The 14,043-nt window shown below is 55.9% G+C and overlaps 1 protein-coding gene across 2 annotated transcripts in view; it reads left to right on the top strand.

Moving 5' to 3' along the window:
- Positions 1 to 5,659: 5,659 nt before the first annotated feature.
- The window catches only part of EEFSEC (eukaryotic elongation factor, selenocysteine-tRNA specific), a 113,982-nt gene continuing 105,598 nt past the window's right edge, over positions 5,660 to 14,043 (top strand). The window contains exon 1 of one of the 2 annotated variants that reach the window (XM_043885512.1): positions 5,660 to 6,108. In XM_043885512.1, the coding sequence (XP_043741447.1) occupies positions 5,811 to 6,108 (298 nt within the window). In that variant the 5' untranslated portion in view covers positions 5,660 to 5,810. The remainder of the gene's footprint in view (positions 6,109 to 14,043) is intronic. The other variant, XM_043885511.1, reaches the window with a different exon arrangement.

Below are 14,043 nucleotides of genomic sequence, written 5' to 3'. Positions count from 1 at the left end.
ATGAAGGACTTGCCCAGAGCTCAGGGGAGCTTTGCATCAGGGTTGAGACAGACCTGAAGTCAAATCCTGCTGCAGTGGTTGCTGACTCTCGTGTCTCCTTGTACTTCTCCTTCATAACTTTTGAGTCTAGGTTTCCAGTTATTTGCATGACTATCGGGTCAGTGTTACTCTCTCCCACTAAACTGCAGGCATTGTGAAAGTGTAGACCACGTCGGTGCTGTTTGTCATTTTAATGTCAGTGTCTGGCACATAGTCTGGCTCACAGCTAAGGCTTCTTCCCGGTTCTGGGCCCCCAGGTACACATAGGGTCATGCAGTTTTGCTGCATGTACTTTACACACTGGATCTTACCAGACTTGGTAATGGTTTCTGTCAGTGAATGGAAACTTTTGTTCCCCACCTCCTCTTCCACCAGAGCTGTTGCATTTTTTTCCCGCTAAAGAAGGGTTCAGAAATCTGATCTGACCCAGCATTCTCTTTTTACAGGTGTGGAAACTGAGGCCCTAAAGGAGGATGGAGTTTGTCCAAAATAATAAATTGAGCAAATGCCTTTCCAGGCCTAGACCCCAGGTCCAGGGTGCAAAGAAACTGGACCTGGCTGCAGAGTCAGGCAGTTCCTTCTGTTTCAGCAGAAGATGATGCAGCAGGCCAGTCTCCAAGTGCGTGAAGATAGGTGAGGCCATAGCAGTAGACTTGACTATTATGCCTGCCCAGCATCCTTACCCCCTGACCCCCTCACTCTCATTTTCTGCAGAGAACCACCCTTCCCGCTCTGGGCACCACATGGCTTAGATGGGCTGGCCCTCCCTCAGCTTTGTTTCGGGGATGGACACGGGACCCTGGCCTGGCCAATCAAAGTGTCCCCTAGTCCCCAGAATAGTGATTGGTTCAGAAATGTGAGCGGACAGTCCAGTGACACGCAGTCCTGCACCTTTATGGGAAATAACAGGAAAGAGCCTTGGTCCTGCGTCTCCAGGTCGTCTTTGCCACTTCATGGGAAGGCTCTGTCTGAGAGTGAAGCCCGCACAGAGGGAGGGTCCGCTGGCAGAGGCTCCTGGGGCAGTCCTTCACATCCCAGATCAAGCTTTGCGCACTTGCAGGGTGAACAGCACGGACCTCGGGGCTTCACATAGCTTGAGTTAGGTCTCCATCCGTGGGCCTGTGAGTGACACGTACAAGGTGCGGGGTGGACGCTGCATCCCAGCTTGTGCTGTGTGGGCCCTGGCTTACTTGCCAGCCTGCCCGCTCGCTCACTCTAACCCCTGACCCTTGCTCTTTCACCACCAGTCCCTTGACCCCATCACTTCTTCATCCAGGCCTGATCATCTCAGCCTCTTGGTTTCCAATGCTTCTGCTCCCTCCTTGCTTTGAATTCTTTCACATCTGATCTTTGAACCTACAAGTCCAGGTCAAGCCTGCCGCTGCCTTCTCCACACCTTGAGAGGACTGCTGAGTATGGAGGGAGGCAGTCACTCAGGGAATCTGTGGAGCCACGCACCCATCATGTTCTCCAGCCTCAGCTGAGCACTCAGAGCATATCCTAACTAACAGGACATTTGATAATGGCCTCCGGTAATCAAACAGTGCAGTACTGGCATAAGGACAGACACAGACTATGGAACAGAATAGAGAATCCATAAATAACCCTCAGTATATGAGCAGGGGAGTCAAGACCATTCACAGGAGAAAGAGCTGAAACTGTAATTAAGTTTTGGTGACTTTGGGCTTAGCATAAGTGACTGTATTTGGGGCCTGTTGTCTTGTTTTCTAACAATTTCCTCCTTCTGATCAGTGTCTCAGCCTGAGAGATGCGATAAAAATTTAAGGCGTTAGCGCTGCTCTCAGCTACCGCTCTGGAGCCCTTGCAGTTTCTGCTGAACCTCTGTGCGGTGCTCACAGCTCATGAGGTCGGGTTCACATTCTTTACCTCAGAGATTCATTCTTTTCCTGACGTTTCAGTCTCAGATCGTTTGCTTGGTGGTTAGTGGCTGCGAACACGCATTTAAAGTGTTTGACAGAATACAATGCACTATGAAGATTATGGCGATGATTATAAGCAAGATAATTCCCGGGGGCTGGGGTGCACTTCGGAGCCATGACCCCCAAGATCCAAACCAATCACAATCAAAGCCAAAGAAAGTCCCTGTTGAAGGAGGCCCCCCTTGTAAGCTAATTGGCTTCGTCTCTGGTCTTATATGCCCACGTTCTTACCAGCATTTGGAATGACCTCCCTTTCCGATTGTTGCCGAGTGCAGTGGTATGCTTGTTATTTCATCTCCAGGTTGATTTCTGGGGACAGAAGGGACAGATCATTTTGCTGGCACCTTGGAGGTGGTGCAAAGACACACAGCCAAATAAGATTGATCCACATGGTGAGAACATTACTGCCTTTTTAATCCTTTTTTTTTTTTTAAACACTTTTATTTTTCTGGCCGCACAGCTTGTTGTATTGATCCTTGATCTCTAACCAGGGATTAAATCCCGGTTCCCGGCAGTAGAAGCCCACGTCCTAACCATTGGCTGGCCAGGGAATTCCTGTGCCTTTTTAATTCTGATTCAGTGAATCTTAGGGGGTGGAGTATGACTCTCCCTTTATAATACTTACTAGTCTCAGTTTTTATTGAGATTTTTGTTTTTCCCAGCTATTTGTGGCAATTGATAATGTTTTTCCATGTATAGGGAAATATTTTTATTGAAGTCAAACTTAAAGAAAACTATGTATACCTGGATCTTGCTTAAATGATGAAGATGGCTCATATCATTGGGGTTGAAGAAACCTGACATGAAACAGGGATCAGCTGGCAGGGAGCAGAGGGCCTGAACAAGTCAGCTCTCGCGGCCCTGCTCCCTCTGCTGTGAAACAGCCCTCACAGCACCTCCGAGGGTTATTAAGAGAAGTCGGTGGGATCTCTGCGTCAAGCTTGAGCACTGGGAGCGGCACAGAAAGTGGTATCATAGCTCCGCAACGCAAAGGCGTGGGCTCTTTGCCATCTGCCTCCTGTGTGTGTGCTGCCTTCCAGTCATCTTACCCTGCTTTCCCCTGAGGACTCTCCTGGGAACTGCTGTGGAGCCTGGGGCTGGGGTCAGGTCAGCCAGCCGCCTCTGCTGGGACCTGTCTTCATGCCAGCAGACTTGCCCCACTGCAGCAGTGGAACCTGGCAGTAAATGCTGGGGAAGCAGCTGAAGCCTGCAGGTCCCCAGGGCTCCGGCTGCACCCCCCCATCCCACTGGTGTCTTGTGGCAGCAGGGTCAGAGGTCAGGGGAATGTGGTCAGACCAGAGGACAGGCTGTCAGGCTGTTTCCGGTGTAAAGTCTTAGCTGTCAGACTGTGATCCTCTGACCAGGTGGGAGGGAATTATGAGCCATTCACTAATTTAATAAATGTGAAAATAGACTCCACAGTCTAGTTAGATGTCTGTGTTCGTTTACTATGTCTGCAGTAACCAATTCCTACAAACAGTGTCATAAGACAACTCACATGGATCCTGTTACAGTTCTGCCTATCAGTGTCCAAAACAGGCCTCACTGGGCTAAAATCCAGGTGTGGGCAGGCTGGGTTCCTTTCTGAAGGCTCTGGGGAGCTCCCCCAGGCTGGGTTTTCCAGCTTGCACAGCCTGCCCACCTCCTGGACTCATGTCCCGCTTCCACCTTTAAAGACAGTAATGGCCACTGACGTCTTCTCATTTCACCGTCTCTGGTTCCTTCTCTCCCTCCTCCCTCCCAGGGCCCACGGGATAATCTGGAGTAAGCCTCCCACCTCAACCTCATCTCAAGATCTTTAACTGAGTCACACCCGCCAGGTCTTGTTACCATGCAGGCCAACACTGTCACAGGTTCTAAGACGTGGACATCTTTGGAGGTCACTGTTCTGCACAGCCAGCCTCCCCCGCAGGGGTCCTGTCACAGCCCAGACTGATTTCCACAGGTTTTAGTCCGTATCAGAGAGCATACGTTTGTACTGCTTGTCCTGGAAAAAGATTTCAGGTTTTTCTCCGATTGTGCTAACTTGGGTCACACGCTCACTGCCGAACCAGTGGCCATGGCTAGTGAAAGGAACCTGAGTCTCAGGTCCATCCCTGGAGCTAGAGTGGGGTCAGCCCCCATGGTAACCCGGAGGAGAAGAGTGTGATGCCTCCGAGGACAGTTGAGGAGGCTTACAGGAGAAGAGGGAGAGGACCCCAACCCCTGCAGACCTTAAAGAGCTTGTATCCATATTCAGGTGGAAGAAACTGGGTGGGGGGTGCGGGGGGACACACGGGGCATGATTCCAGCTTGTGGGGACCAGTTCTTGCCAGGACAACAGCTCCCGCCCTGCAGCTAAGGGGGCATTAGCAGAGCTGCTCAGCGCTGGCAGTGCCGTGGAGCACAGTGGTGGCCTGGTGACAACCTGATCGGAGGTTAGTATGGGACATGCCGAGGAAGGTACATGGTTAACAGAGTCCCCAGCAAGGTGGATGGCCTCAGAGAAGACGGAAATTTCCATTTCACTCCTGAAAGAATCTTTAAAGCCAAAACTCAAATCAAAGAGCAAAGTATAATAACTTCCTCTGGGCAAATTTATAATTAATCCTGGATTAATTGGCCTTAATGAAGTTGAATTAATTACTAGCTGTTTGTAAAGAACTTTGAACTACCTTAATACAAAATAGCATTAAAAGAACAGAAAGGAACCAGCATTGCATTAACATTGAGAAGAAATCCCAAATAATTGCAGTTCTGCAGGCTGCTCCCTGTCAATCATTTCCCAGGGACTGGGCCCAGCCTTGGAACCCAGGCTGGGACTCAGGAGTTTGCAGCAGAGGAGGGTGTCTTTGTGGGCTAGAGGTTTGGGGGTGGCTCCACTCAAGAAACAGTGTGCATGTACCCGCCTCGGGGCAAGCAAAGATGTGCAAGGGTCCTCAGCCCACTGGGACAGGGGTGATCAGCAGAGCATCTGGTCTGAAGCAAAGTGGCTTCCCTGGGGTAGAAGCCAGCACAGAGACAAAGGACAGAGAGGCAGGCATGATGGGACCTGCCTCTTGCCGACAACAGCTCTCCAGTTCCTGCGGGGTGTCCCTCACACTCCTCCTGGCACACCTGCCAAGGCAGAGCTCGCTGCTTCCCTGCTGGGTGCTCCCCGTGCCCCCAGGATACAGTCAATCTGGCCGACTTTCAGACAACCCAGAGCTGCCATCTCCTTGGCGCTTGTGGAGATGGGGCTGGACTCCCCAAAGGGACTCAGGCCCCACCCCGAGGCCCACTGCTGGGGAAGGAGCTGCATGTGAGTCGGCTGCTGATGGGGCTGGAGATAAGAAGACCTGGCCTAAAGCCGCAGCCCGGCCGCCAGTGAGCGTTTGGGTGTAAGTCCGGCCAGGTCATGGCTGCAGCCCACAGCCCCAAGACTCAGGGGTTCACCAGGCAAATGTTCCTGGGATTTCATACAGAAACACTCTTGACAGGCGGGGCTGGTAGTCCCAACCGGTGTCGCTTGGCTGAAGATGAGCGGTGGCACCCCGTCCATGCAAGACCCCTCTGGGCACTTTAAACTCTGCCGATCTCTCTCCTGAGAGCCACCTGCCGGGCCCAGGCAGGCATTTGGGAGTGTGGTCCGTGCCGCTGGCCGTGGGCCACCCCTTTCCTGTGGGCGGCACTTCCAGAGCGTGAGGGCCCAGCCCGGGATGTCCGCGGACACACAGCTTTTGCTTCCAGTCTGGCGCTTCGGCGGCCCCGGCGCCCCGGCGAGCGGACGGGGACCGGAAGCTTCGGCGGCGGAACGCGCGAGCCGGGCGCGGGCGGCGGCGGGGCCGGCTTCGCGGGCGGACCGGCGGCGGCATGGCGGGCCGGCGGGTGAACGTGAACGTGGGCGTCCTGGGCCACATCGACAGCGGCAAGACGGCGCTGGCGCGCGCGCTCAGCACCACGGCCTCCACCGCCGCCTTCGACAAGCAGCCGCAGAGCCGCGAGCGCGGCATCACGCTCGACCTGGGCTTCTCGTGTTTCTCGGTGCCGCTGCCCGCGCACCTGCGGCCGGCGCCGGGGGCGGGGCCCGAGCCCGAGCCCGAGCCGCAGCTGCAGGTCACGCTGGTCGACTGCCCGGGGCACGCGTCCCTCATCCGGACCATCATCGGCGGTGAGCGCGCCGGGGCCCGGGGGGCGGGGGGGGGGGGGGCGGCGCCCCGGCGACGCCGAGCGTTTTAGGTCTTTTTACCACGTGTGTGCGTGACACACTTGCCCACTCGTTCGCAGCCCAAGTCGGGGAAGCTCAGAGACCCGCACGGTGCCCGGAAGGCGTCCACTCGCTGTCCGCTGGTGCCCCGTTGCCCGTCCCCGGAGTCGGCCGCCGCCCCCTCCCGCGCCGTTTCCGTTTCCGGGAGCTCCACTTGCAGACAGGGCGCCTGTGTATACGTCGACCCCCTCCTCTTCTTGTTCTTCCTTTTCTTTTTTTTTTTTTTGTAAACAAAGTGGTAACACTGCATGCACTATTTCACTGGATACTCCAAGCTGCGGCCTCTATATGTAAAGCAGCACTCACCCCAGTGTTCTTGCCTGGAGAAGCCCGCAGACAGAGGAGCCTGGTGGGCTACAGTCTGTGGGGTCTCAAAGGGTCGGACACGACTGAGCAGCCGAGTGCACACAGACACCACAATACATCATTGTTTTTCAGCGTCACGTGAAAATCCGTTGTGCATTGGCACCACCATTTTCTTAATGTCTTAATGATGGACATTTATGTCCTTTGCCATTTTTGCTCACGATGCTTCTTCAGTGAGTTTTCTAGAACAGACATCTTTGGTGGGTGGGCTTGTGTGTCTGTAAGGAGAGCCCCTAGAACGGACATGCCTGGGCAGAGGGTCTTGGTGGTACTTCTCAGATGCCCTCCTGTGATGTGCCGTTTCATTAATTTTAACAGTACACGTAGTACGTGAGTACATTCTACTCCTTTAGAAATAGAACATCACAGCCCAGGTAGAAGGCCGCTGCTTACCCCTTCCGTCCCTCCAAAGGAAGGCGCTAGTGTACCTCTGGGGAATTACCTTTTCACACCCATTGCAGTACACTGGACTCCACGGACAGGGCTTTAAAACATGTTCCTTTCATATAGAAGAATGGTGCTTTGACGCAAGCACGTGGCACAGAGGGTGTGTAGCTCAGAGACTCTTCCTTCTCACTGTGGACCCAGGACCCTGGTATCTCCCACCTGTCTTCTCCTCCTATTCCTTCTGACGGCACTCCCTGGGCCCACGGGCACATGTAGGAGCACAGATTGTTCAAATGGTCTCATTGGCTGGCTGGTGGGCAGCATCATTGAGCACAGGGGTCCCCGACTGTACGATGAGTGTCAAACACTTCCACCTTGTCGCCTCCCGACTGGTCCATGCTGCGGGCAGTCTGAGACCGTTTCCTGTTTTCAGGAGAGGAAATGGAGGCACTTCTTAACGGGTGTTAACGCAAGACCTGAGCACATGGAGGCGATGGGCCCCAGGCTGCTGCTCTTCTTCCTTCAGTAGATCAGATGCCCGCCTTCCCCTTGGGGAAGTGAGAAAAAAGTGGCTTTTCCTTCTGAGTAGAAGGGAATGCGTTCGAGTGTCTGCCAGCCTGTGGCTACAAACCTGTGTCTGTGCAGCAATGCTGAGTGGAGGGGCGTGTGGGGGGAGTGCGGCCCATCTTTCCGCTGAGGAAACTGGAGTTCCCTGGACAGGGGCTGGAAGCCGCTCTGCTGCCCGTGACCTGGGTCTGTGAATCCCCGCGTTATCCTCATGACGCAGAGGCTTCACACGTCCTGGTCTTCTTGAGACGGCTCCAGAGGCTGAGTCCTGGCTTCTGTGCCTGGACTCCTGCGTCCTGGACCTTGTCCTTCCTCCCTGGACCACGGGCCCTCTCCTCCCTCGGCTCGTCCGTCACGCAGTGGATGGGTGATGGTCAGATCAGGTCGGCTCTCAGCCTCAAGAGTGTCCTGGGGCTGCTCGTCGCCCCCGTGGGAGCACGGTCTGGCCTCTGCCCGTCTCTGTCTCCTGCCCTCCAGCCGCGCTGGCCTTCTCCTTGTTGGACGGGCCAGTCTTGCGTCTGCTGCTCCCCTTTCTTGGACCATCTGACTCGTCCTCACCTAAGTCTCAGCTTGAGCGTCACCTCCTCAGATAGGCCCCTTCGGACCTACTGACCCAGTGTCCCTGGCTCTCCGCCCTCCTGCGTTCTCGTCCCGTTGTTTCCCGCGAGCCCTCTGTGCTGTCTGATGTGCTTGGTGGTCTCGCTTGTTGAGGTTCTCCGTCTTCCGTGGGAGCCAGCGGGAACAGTGCGGGTCTCACCAGGGTGTCCGCAGTGCTGTGACCAGAGCCAGGCCTGTGGGAGGCACTCGGTGAGTTCCGAATGAATGAAGCCGTGTGCCAGCCCGAGGCTGTCGGGGGCAGTGACAGGTCACCAGCAGGGTGCCTGCCCCCTGCCGGCTGACAGCAGGGCAGAGAGCAGAGGGTCAGAGCTCGTTCCGAGCCATGCTGACCAGCCCACGGAGCGATGGCTCTCCCAGTGTGAGCGGACATGGTGCCCGTCCGTCCTAGCCCTATGATGGTGTTTCTGGGCAGTATTTTCCTCTGATCCGTTTTAGAGTATAAATCTTTCAGAGTGAGAACTTCGGCAAGATTCAGTGATGGGGCTTGAGTGGGGGTGAGGGACTTGGACCCATCCTCGCTCTTGCCCTGGTAGGAAGGAGGAGGTCTGACAAATGCTGGCGGCTGGGCTTGGCCATTTGTAGTCGTCTGTGGCTGCTAGGATTAACAGCGCAGTGTCGCCGGTCTCTTCTGCCTGTGGGTAATGAACGGCCGCTCTGTGCCAGACCGTCGCCCTGATCACCGGCCCCCTGTGCCCCGCTTCAGCGGTGCTTCCGCCGGGCTTGCCCCGCTCTGGGCCTGCATGGCCAGAGCTACTGAGCTGTCACAGCCTTACGCATGTGGCTGGGGTTCCTAGCCTTGGAGGGCAGTGGGCAGCCCCTGGGAGCCTGTCTCTGCCGGCCGGCGGGGAGCATTCTTTATGACGCTTAAGCTTCTTCCATTCTCTGTTCTTCCATGTCTTCGAGCTCACGGGACAGCATGGAGCAGCACCGTGCTTTCAGCCGCTCTCTCCGGGAGTATGCCTGCAGCCTGTGTGCGATGCTCTCTTTGGAGCCCCGAGAAGGCCCGTGTGCTAATGACCATGCGTTTCCCCCAGGTTTTGACTCTGCTCGTTGGCCGTCTGCATTTAGCACCGAGCAGGCCGTGTGGCCCAAGCAGAGGGGCCACAAGGGGGACCGGCCACCCCAGGAATTCAAGTGTTGTTCTCATGCAAAACCAACCAAGCAAAAAGACACATCTTGTTTTCTCCACCCCTAGTCTTTCATGGATCTGTCTAGAAATTCGTTGTGTTGAGTTATGGCATGTTACTCTTGTCCTCAAATGCTGAGGCATGTTTAAGGGCGATGATACAAGTGGAGGCGCTTCCTCAGCTCTAACTCCTTTGCCTCCTAGAATCCGTTGGCTTTCGTCCCCTGCTCCTCGGTGTGCGCCGGGTAGGACCCCTTCTTCCAAGCCTGGATCCCTCGGTGTCTCTAGGAGACCCAAGTCAATCTCTGCCTGCAGCAGCGGCCGCTGGCCAGCAGGTGACTTTGCTGGGGGTTGGGTGACAGTGTGGGAGCTGTGTAACGTCAGAGACGTGGCCTCGAGTTTAAATGAATGCAGAATATTTGAGCAGGAACCAACCAGGAAGAAAAATGGAAGCAGGTAGTCATATCTCATTCTGCTGGGGTACATTTTTCTTCTCATGGGGCTTGCCCTTGAGAACAAAACATATCAAATGTTAAATCAAAGAATATTTTCTAGTCATGCTAGGAATAGAAAATAATGCAGACTTGCTTTGGCGAGGCGAATGTTTTGCTGGAAGGTTATAATCAAAGTCAAGAGGAAACCATAGCCACAGCTTTTGGTAAAGCTGTGACCACTTAAAATTAATTGCTTTAAATTTCTCCCTTAGCCTCAGATTCACTCCATCCAGGTTGGAATAAGATTTGGGCAGGCATCCCAGGAACCAACCAGTCAATTAAACCCTGAGACCTATTCCCTGCATGCTTGTCCTTGCATTGGCTGGTCCTGGCCCAGGCTGGGCCTGAGGCTCCCTCTGACCAGCAGGCCTTTGAGGCCATGCTGTGGGAGGTGATGTGGAGAACAGTCTCTGGAGCTCTGGGGACCCAAGGGGACCTGGAGGTCTTCCACCTGCTGTTCCCGCAAGCCTGGAGGCCTCTGGGTGGCTCTTGGGCCAGGCGGAGTGGACTGTCAAGGCTGTTTTGTTAAACATTTGTTCTGAGATGTAATTCACATAGCATAAAATCTGCCTATTTCTGGTGCACATTTAAGCGTCTTCAGCCTGTTCCCAGAGCTGTGTCGTCAGTGCTGCAGCCTGAGCTGCGTCAGTGTGAGGAGGTCCGCACGGCCACAGGAGTCCCTACCCCGTCCCTGCCCCAGGCCGAGCCCCGGCGGTCCCCACGCCCTCCCTGCCCCAGGCCGAGCCTCCCCGGTCCCCACCCCGTCCCTGACCCAGGCCGAGCCTCCGCGGTCCCCACTCCTTCCCTGACCCAGGCCTGGAAGCCTCTCGCCTGCTCCCGTCTGCTCCCGTCTGTCCGTGTGCCCGACCTGGAGTTTCGTACAAACAGACTGACACGTGATGTGGCCTTTTGTGTCTGGCTTCTTCCACCAAACGTGTTGCTTCCAGGGTTCATCCATGGTATAGTGTGCACAATGCTTCATTCCTTTTTTAAAAATCCATTTTTGTTTTTAATTGTGGTAAGATACATTTTACATAAAATGTACCATCGTAACCATTTTTAAGTCTGCAGTTCAGTAACCTCCGTCTCCAGAGCTCTTTTCTTCTTACAAAAGCAAAACCATGCCTGTTAAATTCCCCTTCCACCTTCCTCCTTTTTATGGCTGAATAGTACCCTTTATAACCCTAACCCTAAAAATCCAGTCATCAGTTGAAGGACGTCTGGGCTGTTTTCACTTTTTGACGATGATGAGAAACTCCACTGTGGACATTTGTATTCAGAAGTTTGTGTGGACGTATGTTTTCACTCTCCTGGGTTTGTACGTAGGAGTGGAGTTGCTGTGTCAGAGGGTAACTCTGCTTCTCGAGGAGCTGCCGCCGGTCTTCAGCAGCGGCAGCGTCCATGCGTCGGGTTTCTCCGTGGCCTCGCCAGCACTGGGATTGCCTGGCTTTTGGACCATAGTCATCCTGGTGGGTGTGAGGTGATAGCTCACTGACACCTAAGCCTGCATTTCCCTGATGTTTTCTTGTTCTGTTTGTTCGTCTTTTCTGGAGAGCGGTGTATCCGGATCCTGAGCCCTTTTTTTCAGATGGCTCATCTGGCTTTCGTTATTGAGTTGTAAGAGTCTTTATGTATTGTGAGTACCAATCCTTTGTTAGGTATCTGATTGGCAAATATTTTCTCCCCTTCTCTGGGCTGTCTTTTCTCAGTAATATTTGAGGTAAACAAATAAGTGAGTTGAATTAAATGGACATGGTTTGAGAGGACCATGTGTGCCCGACACTATTCAGGCTGTCAGAGGTGTCTGGAAGTGCAATTTAAAGGCTCTTAGGGCCCCTTGGGTCCTCCTCCTGGACCCGCCCACCCCCGTCCTTAGTGCCGGCAGGAGGAGGCTCTTCCTGTCTGCCCGCCCCGTGGAGGGTCTCACCGCACACTGGGGTCTTGTGCAGGTATGTTTTGATGGCCCCTGTGTTAAACTCCTTTTTTATAAAAATTTATTGCTAGCATGTCACAATCAGGAGCTTTTATGTAACAGCCCAGAAGTCCACCACTTCGCTGCGCGCGAGTGTACACCGAGCGCAGAGTCCACGGGGCCGGATCTCCGGAGCCTGGGGCTCCTCCTGTCGGGGGAGGCCCTGGGGTGCTTTCAGAGGGCCCGGGGAGGTGCGGTGGAGTGGGCACGGCGCCCGGGAGTGTCTCCCGTCCAGGCGGCTGCTCCTCTGGGCCCTCGATTGTCTTGCCATGTCCTGCCAACTGGCCCCAAGGCGGGGGTTTCCCTCCACACTCGGGGTCGCCCCCAGAAACGAGGCTGCTGGGGCCCAGTCGGAGCGGCTGCAGGCCGTGTGTATGGCCTCAGCCCGCACTGCTTTGGGGGGAGCCCGGCTCCTGAGTAGCAGTTTGTACATAAGTCAGTTTGTCGAAAGCGCAGACTTGTGCCTCCATTCTCCCTGGATTATTGGAGTTTTGTGTGTTGTTAATTGGGTCTTTATTTTCTTGTGATTAGGCTCCTGCTGCTTTGAAGTGGCCGAGGCTGGTGGGGAGGGGGACTTAGTTGACTGGTGATCCTCTCTTGGCAGGAGAAGAAACAAGTTTTGCTGTTGAGAGAGGAGCTGAGTTTCCCTCTGCTGTATCTCTCAGGCTAGGACGATGCCTCTGTGTCTCGGGGCTTCAAGGAGACTGCGATCGCTTCCTTTGTCTCTAACCTACTTCCCGAGGATGTCTGTTTGCTGGCACGCACAGGTGCTACCTGCAGATAAACCTGACTATTCCCTTTTAGAGTTAGTACTGGGAAATGCCAGCGCTGACCTGCTGGGCCCCCTGGACGCGGGGCCCCGCCTTTGCCACTTGGGGTCACTCGGTGGCGTAAAGCTCCCTGAGTGGAGGGCTCAGCCTCTGTCACCTGATGTCGGGATGAAGGCTGTCTGCCTCCTGGCTGTGCGGCAGGGCGGCGCTTACTCTGCTGGGGTCACATCCAGGTGAATTTCAGGGCCCCCTGCCCTGGGCACCCGAGACCCTCCTATGTGTGTGACCCCGGTGTTCCCTGCTCTCTAAAATGCGATCCATTTGGAGGCGGTCCTCAGAGCTTCTGCCCCAGAGAAAAAAGACTTTCCGTAAGTGGGGCTGCTTTCCCTAAGCACCTCTGGGGTCCACGAGTGGGCAGAGCACGGGAGGCCGGGAGGACGCTGGGGTCCCCAGCGGCGTCGGCCAGGCGGGGAGGGCTGGCCCCCACTGGCTGCATGGGGCGTGTCTGGAGAGCCCGTGCAGGGCATGCCCAGCACCGCCAGCAGGACGCTCAGGGCTGCCGGGGTGCCCCTCGCAGCACAGCGCAGGGGTAGTGAGGAGCTGCGGGCAACTGCGGGGTCCTTGCCCGGGCTGGTGCAGTCGCCGCTCCCGCACGGACACTGCAGTTTGACTCAGGGTGCTGAAGTCACGTCACGGCAGGCGGTTCTCCACCTGCTCTCCAGGCGCCTGTGGGGCTGGCTGCAGGCCCCCAGACTCCCTGTCCGCCAGACTCCAGTGGCCCCTTCACAGTGACCAGCGCCCCGGTTCTCCACAGCGGGGCGGGGGCGCGCTCCCGCGACCCCCGCCCCCTCCTGCTCCTCCACCGGCGTCCTCAGCTGCGCACCCGCCTGCCCCTCAGCGCGGCCGCTCCCCGGACAGGCCTCCGTCCACCCCACGCCAGGTGAGCACCACCGGCAGCGTCTCGGGTTCCAGCCCCTCTGCAAGCTGTCCTTCCCGCCCGAGCAGAGAACTCTCTCTGAACGGCTAACACGGTTATTTTATTTCGCTGCCTAAAAGGTTTTCATTTTCTCTCCGTTGGTGTAAAGGCCAAACTCGGCAAGAGGCCGACAGGGCCCTTCCCGAGGGGCCGCTGTGTCTGTGTCTCTCAGGACCCCAGGCTTAACGAGCTGCTTGCGGGTCTCTCTGGCTCTACCCCGTCTCTGGGAGCCTCCCCGTGCCCACGCTGGCCCACCCCCCAGACCCGGTGGTCTGCCCTCCGTGGTCAGTGCGTTCGCTGCGCCCGATGCCAGGAGGCGGGGGTCCTGCCGCCACCGACTCCAGGACCACGGGCAGAGCCTCCACGCAGGCGCAGAGCAGCCCAGCGGGTGCGCGGGTGAGCAGGCCGGCCCCTGCGCCGCGGCCCGCACCCTGCCTCCGGCGGGGCTGGGAGCCCTCCGCCACACAGGGTTCACTGCGGAGCAGACCTGCCTGGAGGTCAGACGAGTTAATCTTCCAGTGGAAATTCAATCCTCATATTTCATTTTCAGGCCACTTTGCGTA

Source organism: Cervus elaphus, chromosome 24 (assembly GCF_910594005.1).
Source record: "Cervus elaphus chromosome 24, mCerEla1.1, whole genome shotgun sequence".
NCBI lineage: Eukaryota > Metazoa > Chordata > Mammalia > Artiodactyla > Cervidae > Cervus > Cervus elaphus.
Note: the sequence above shows the minus strand (reverse complement) of the source record. Positions and strands in the feature narration are given on the sequence as shown.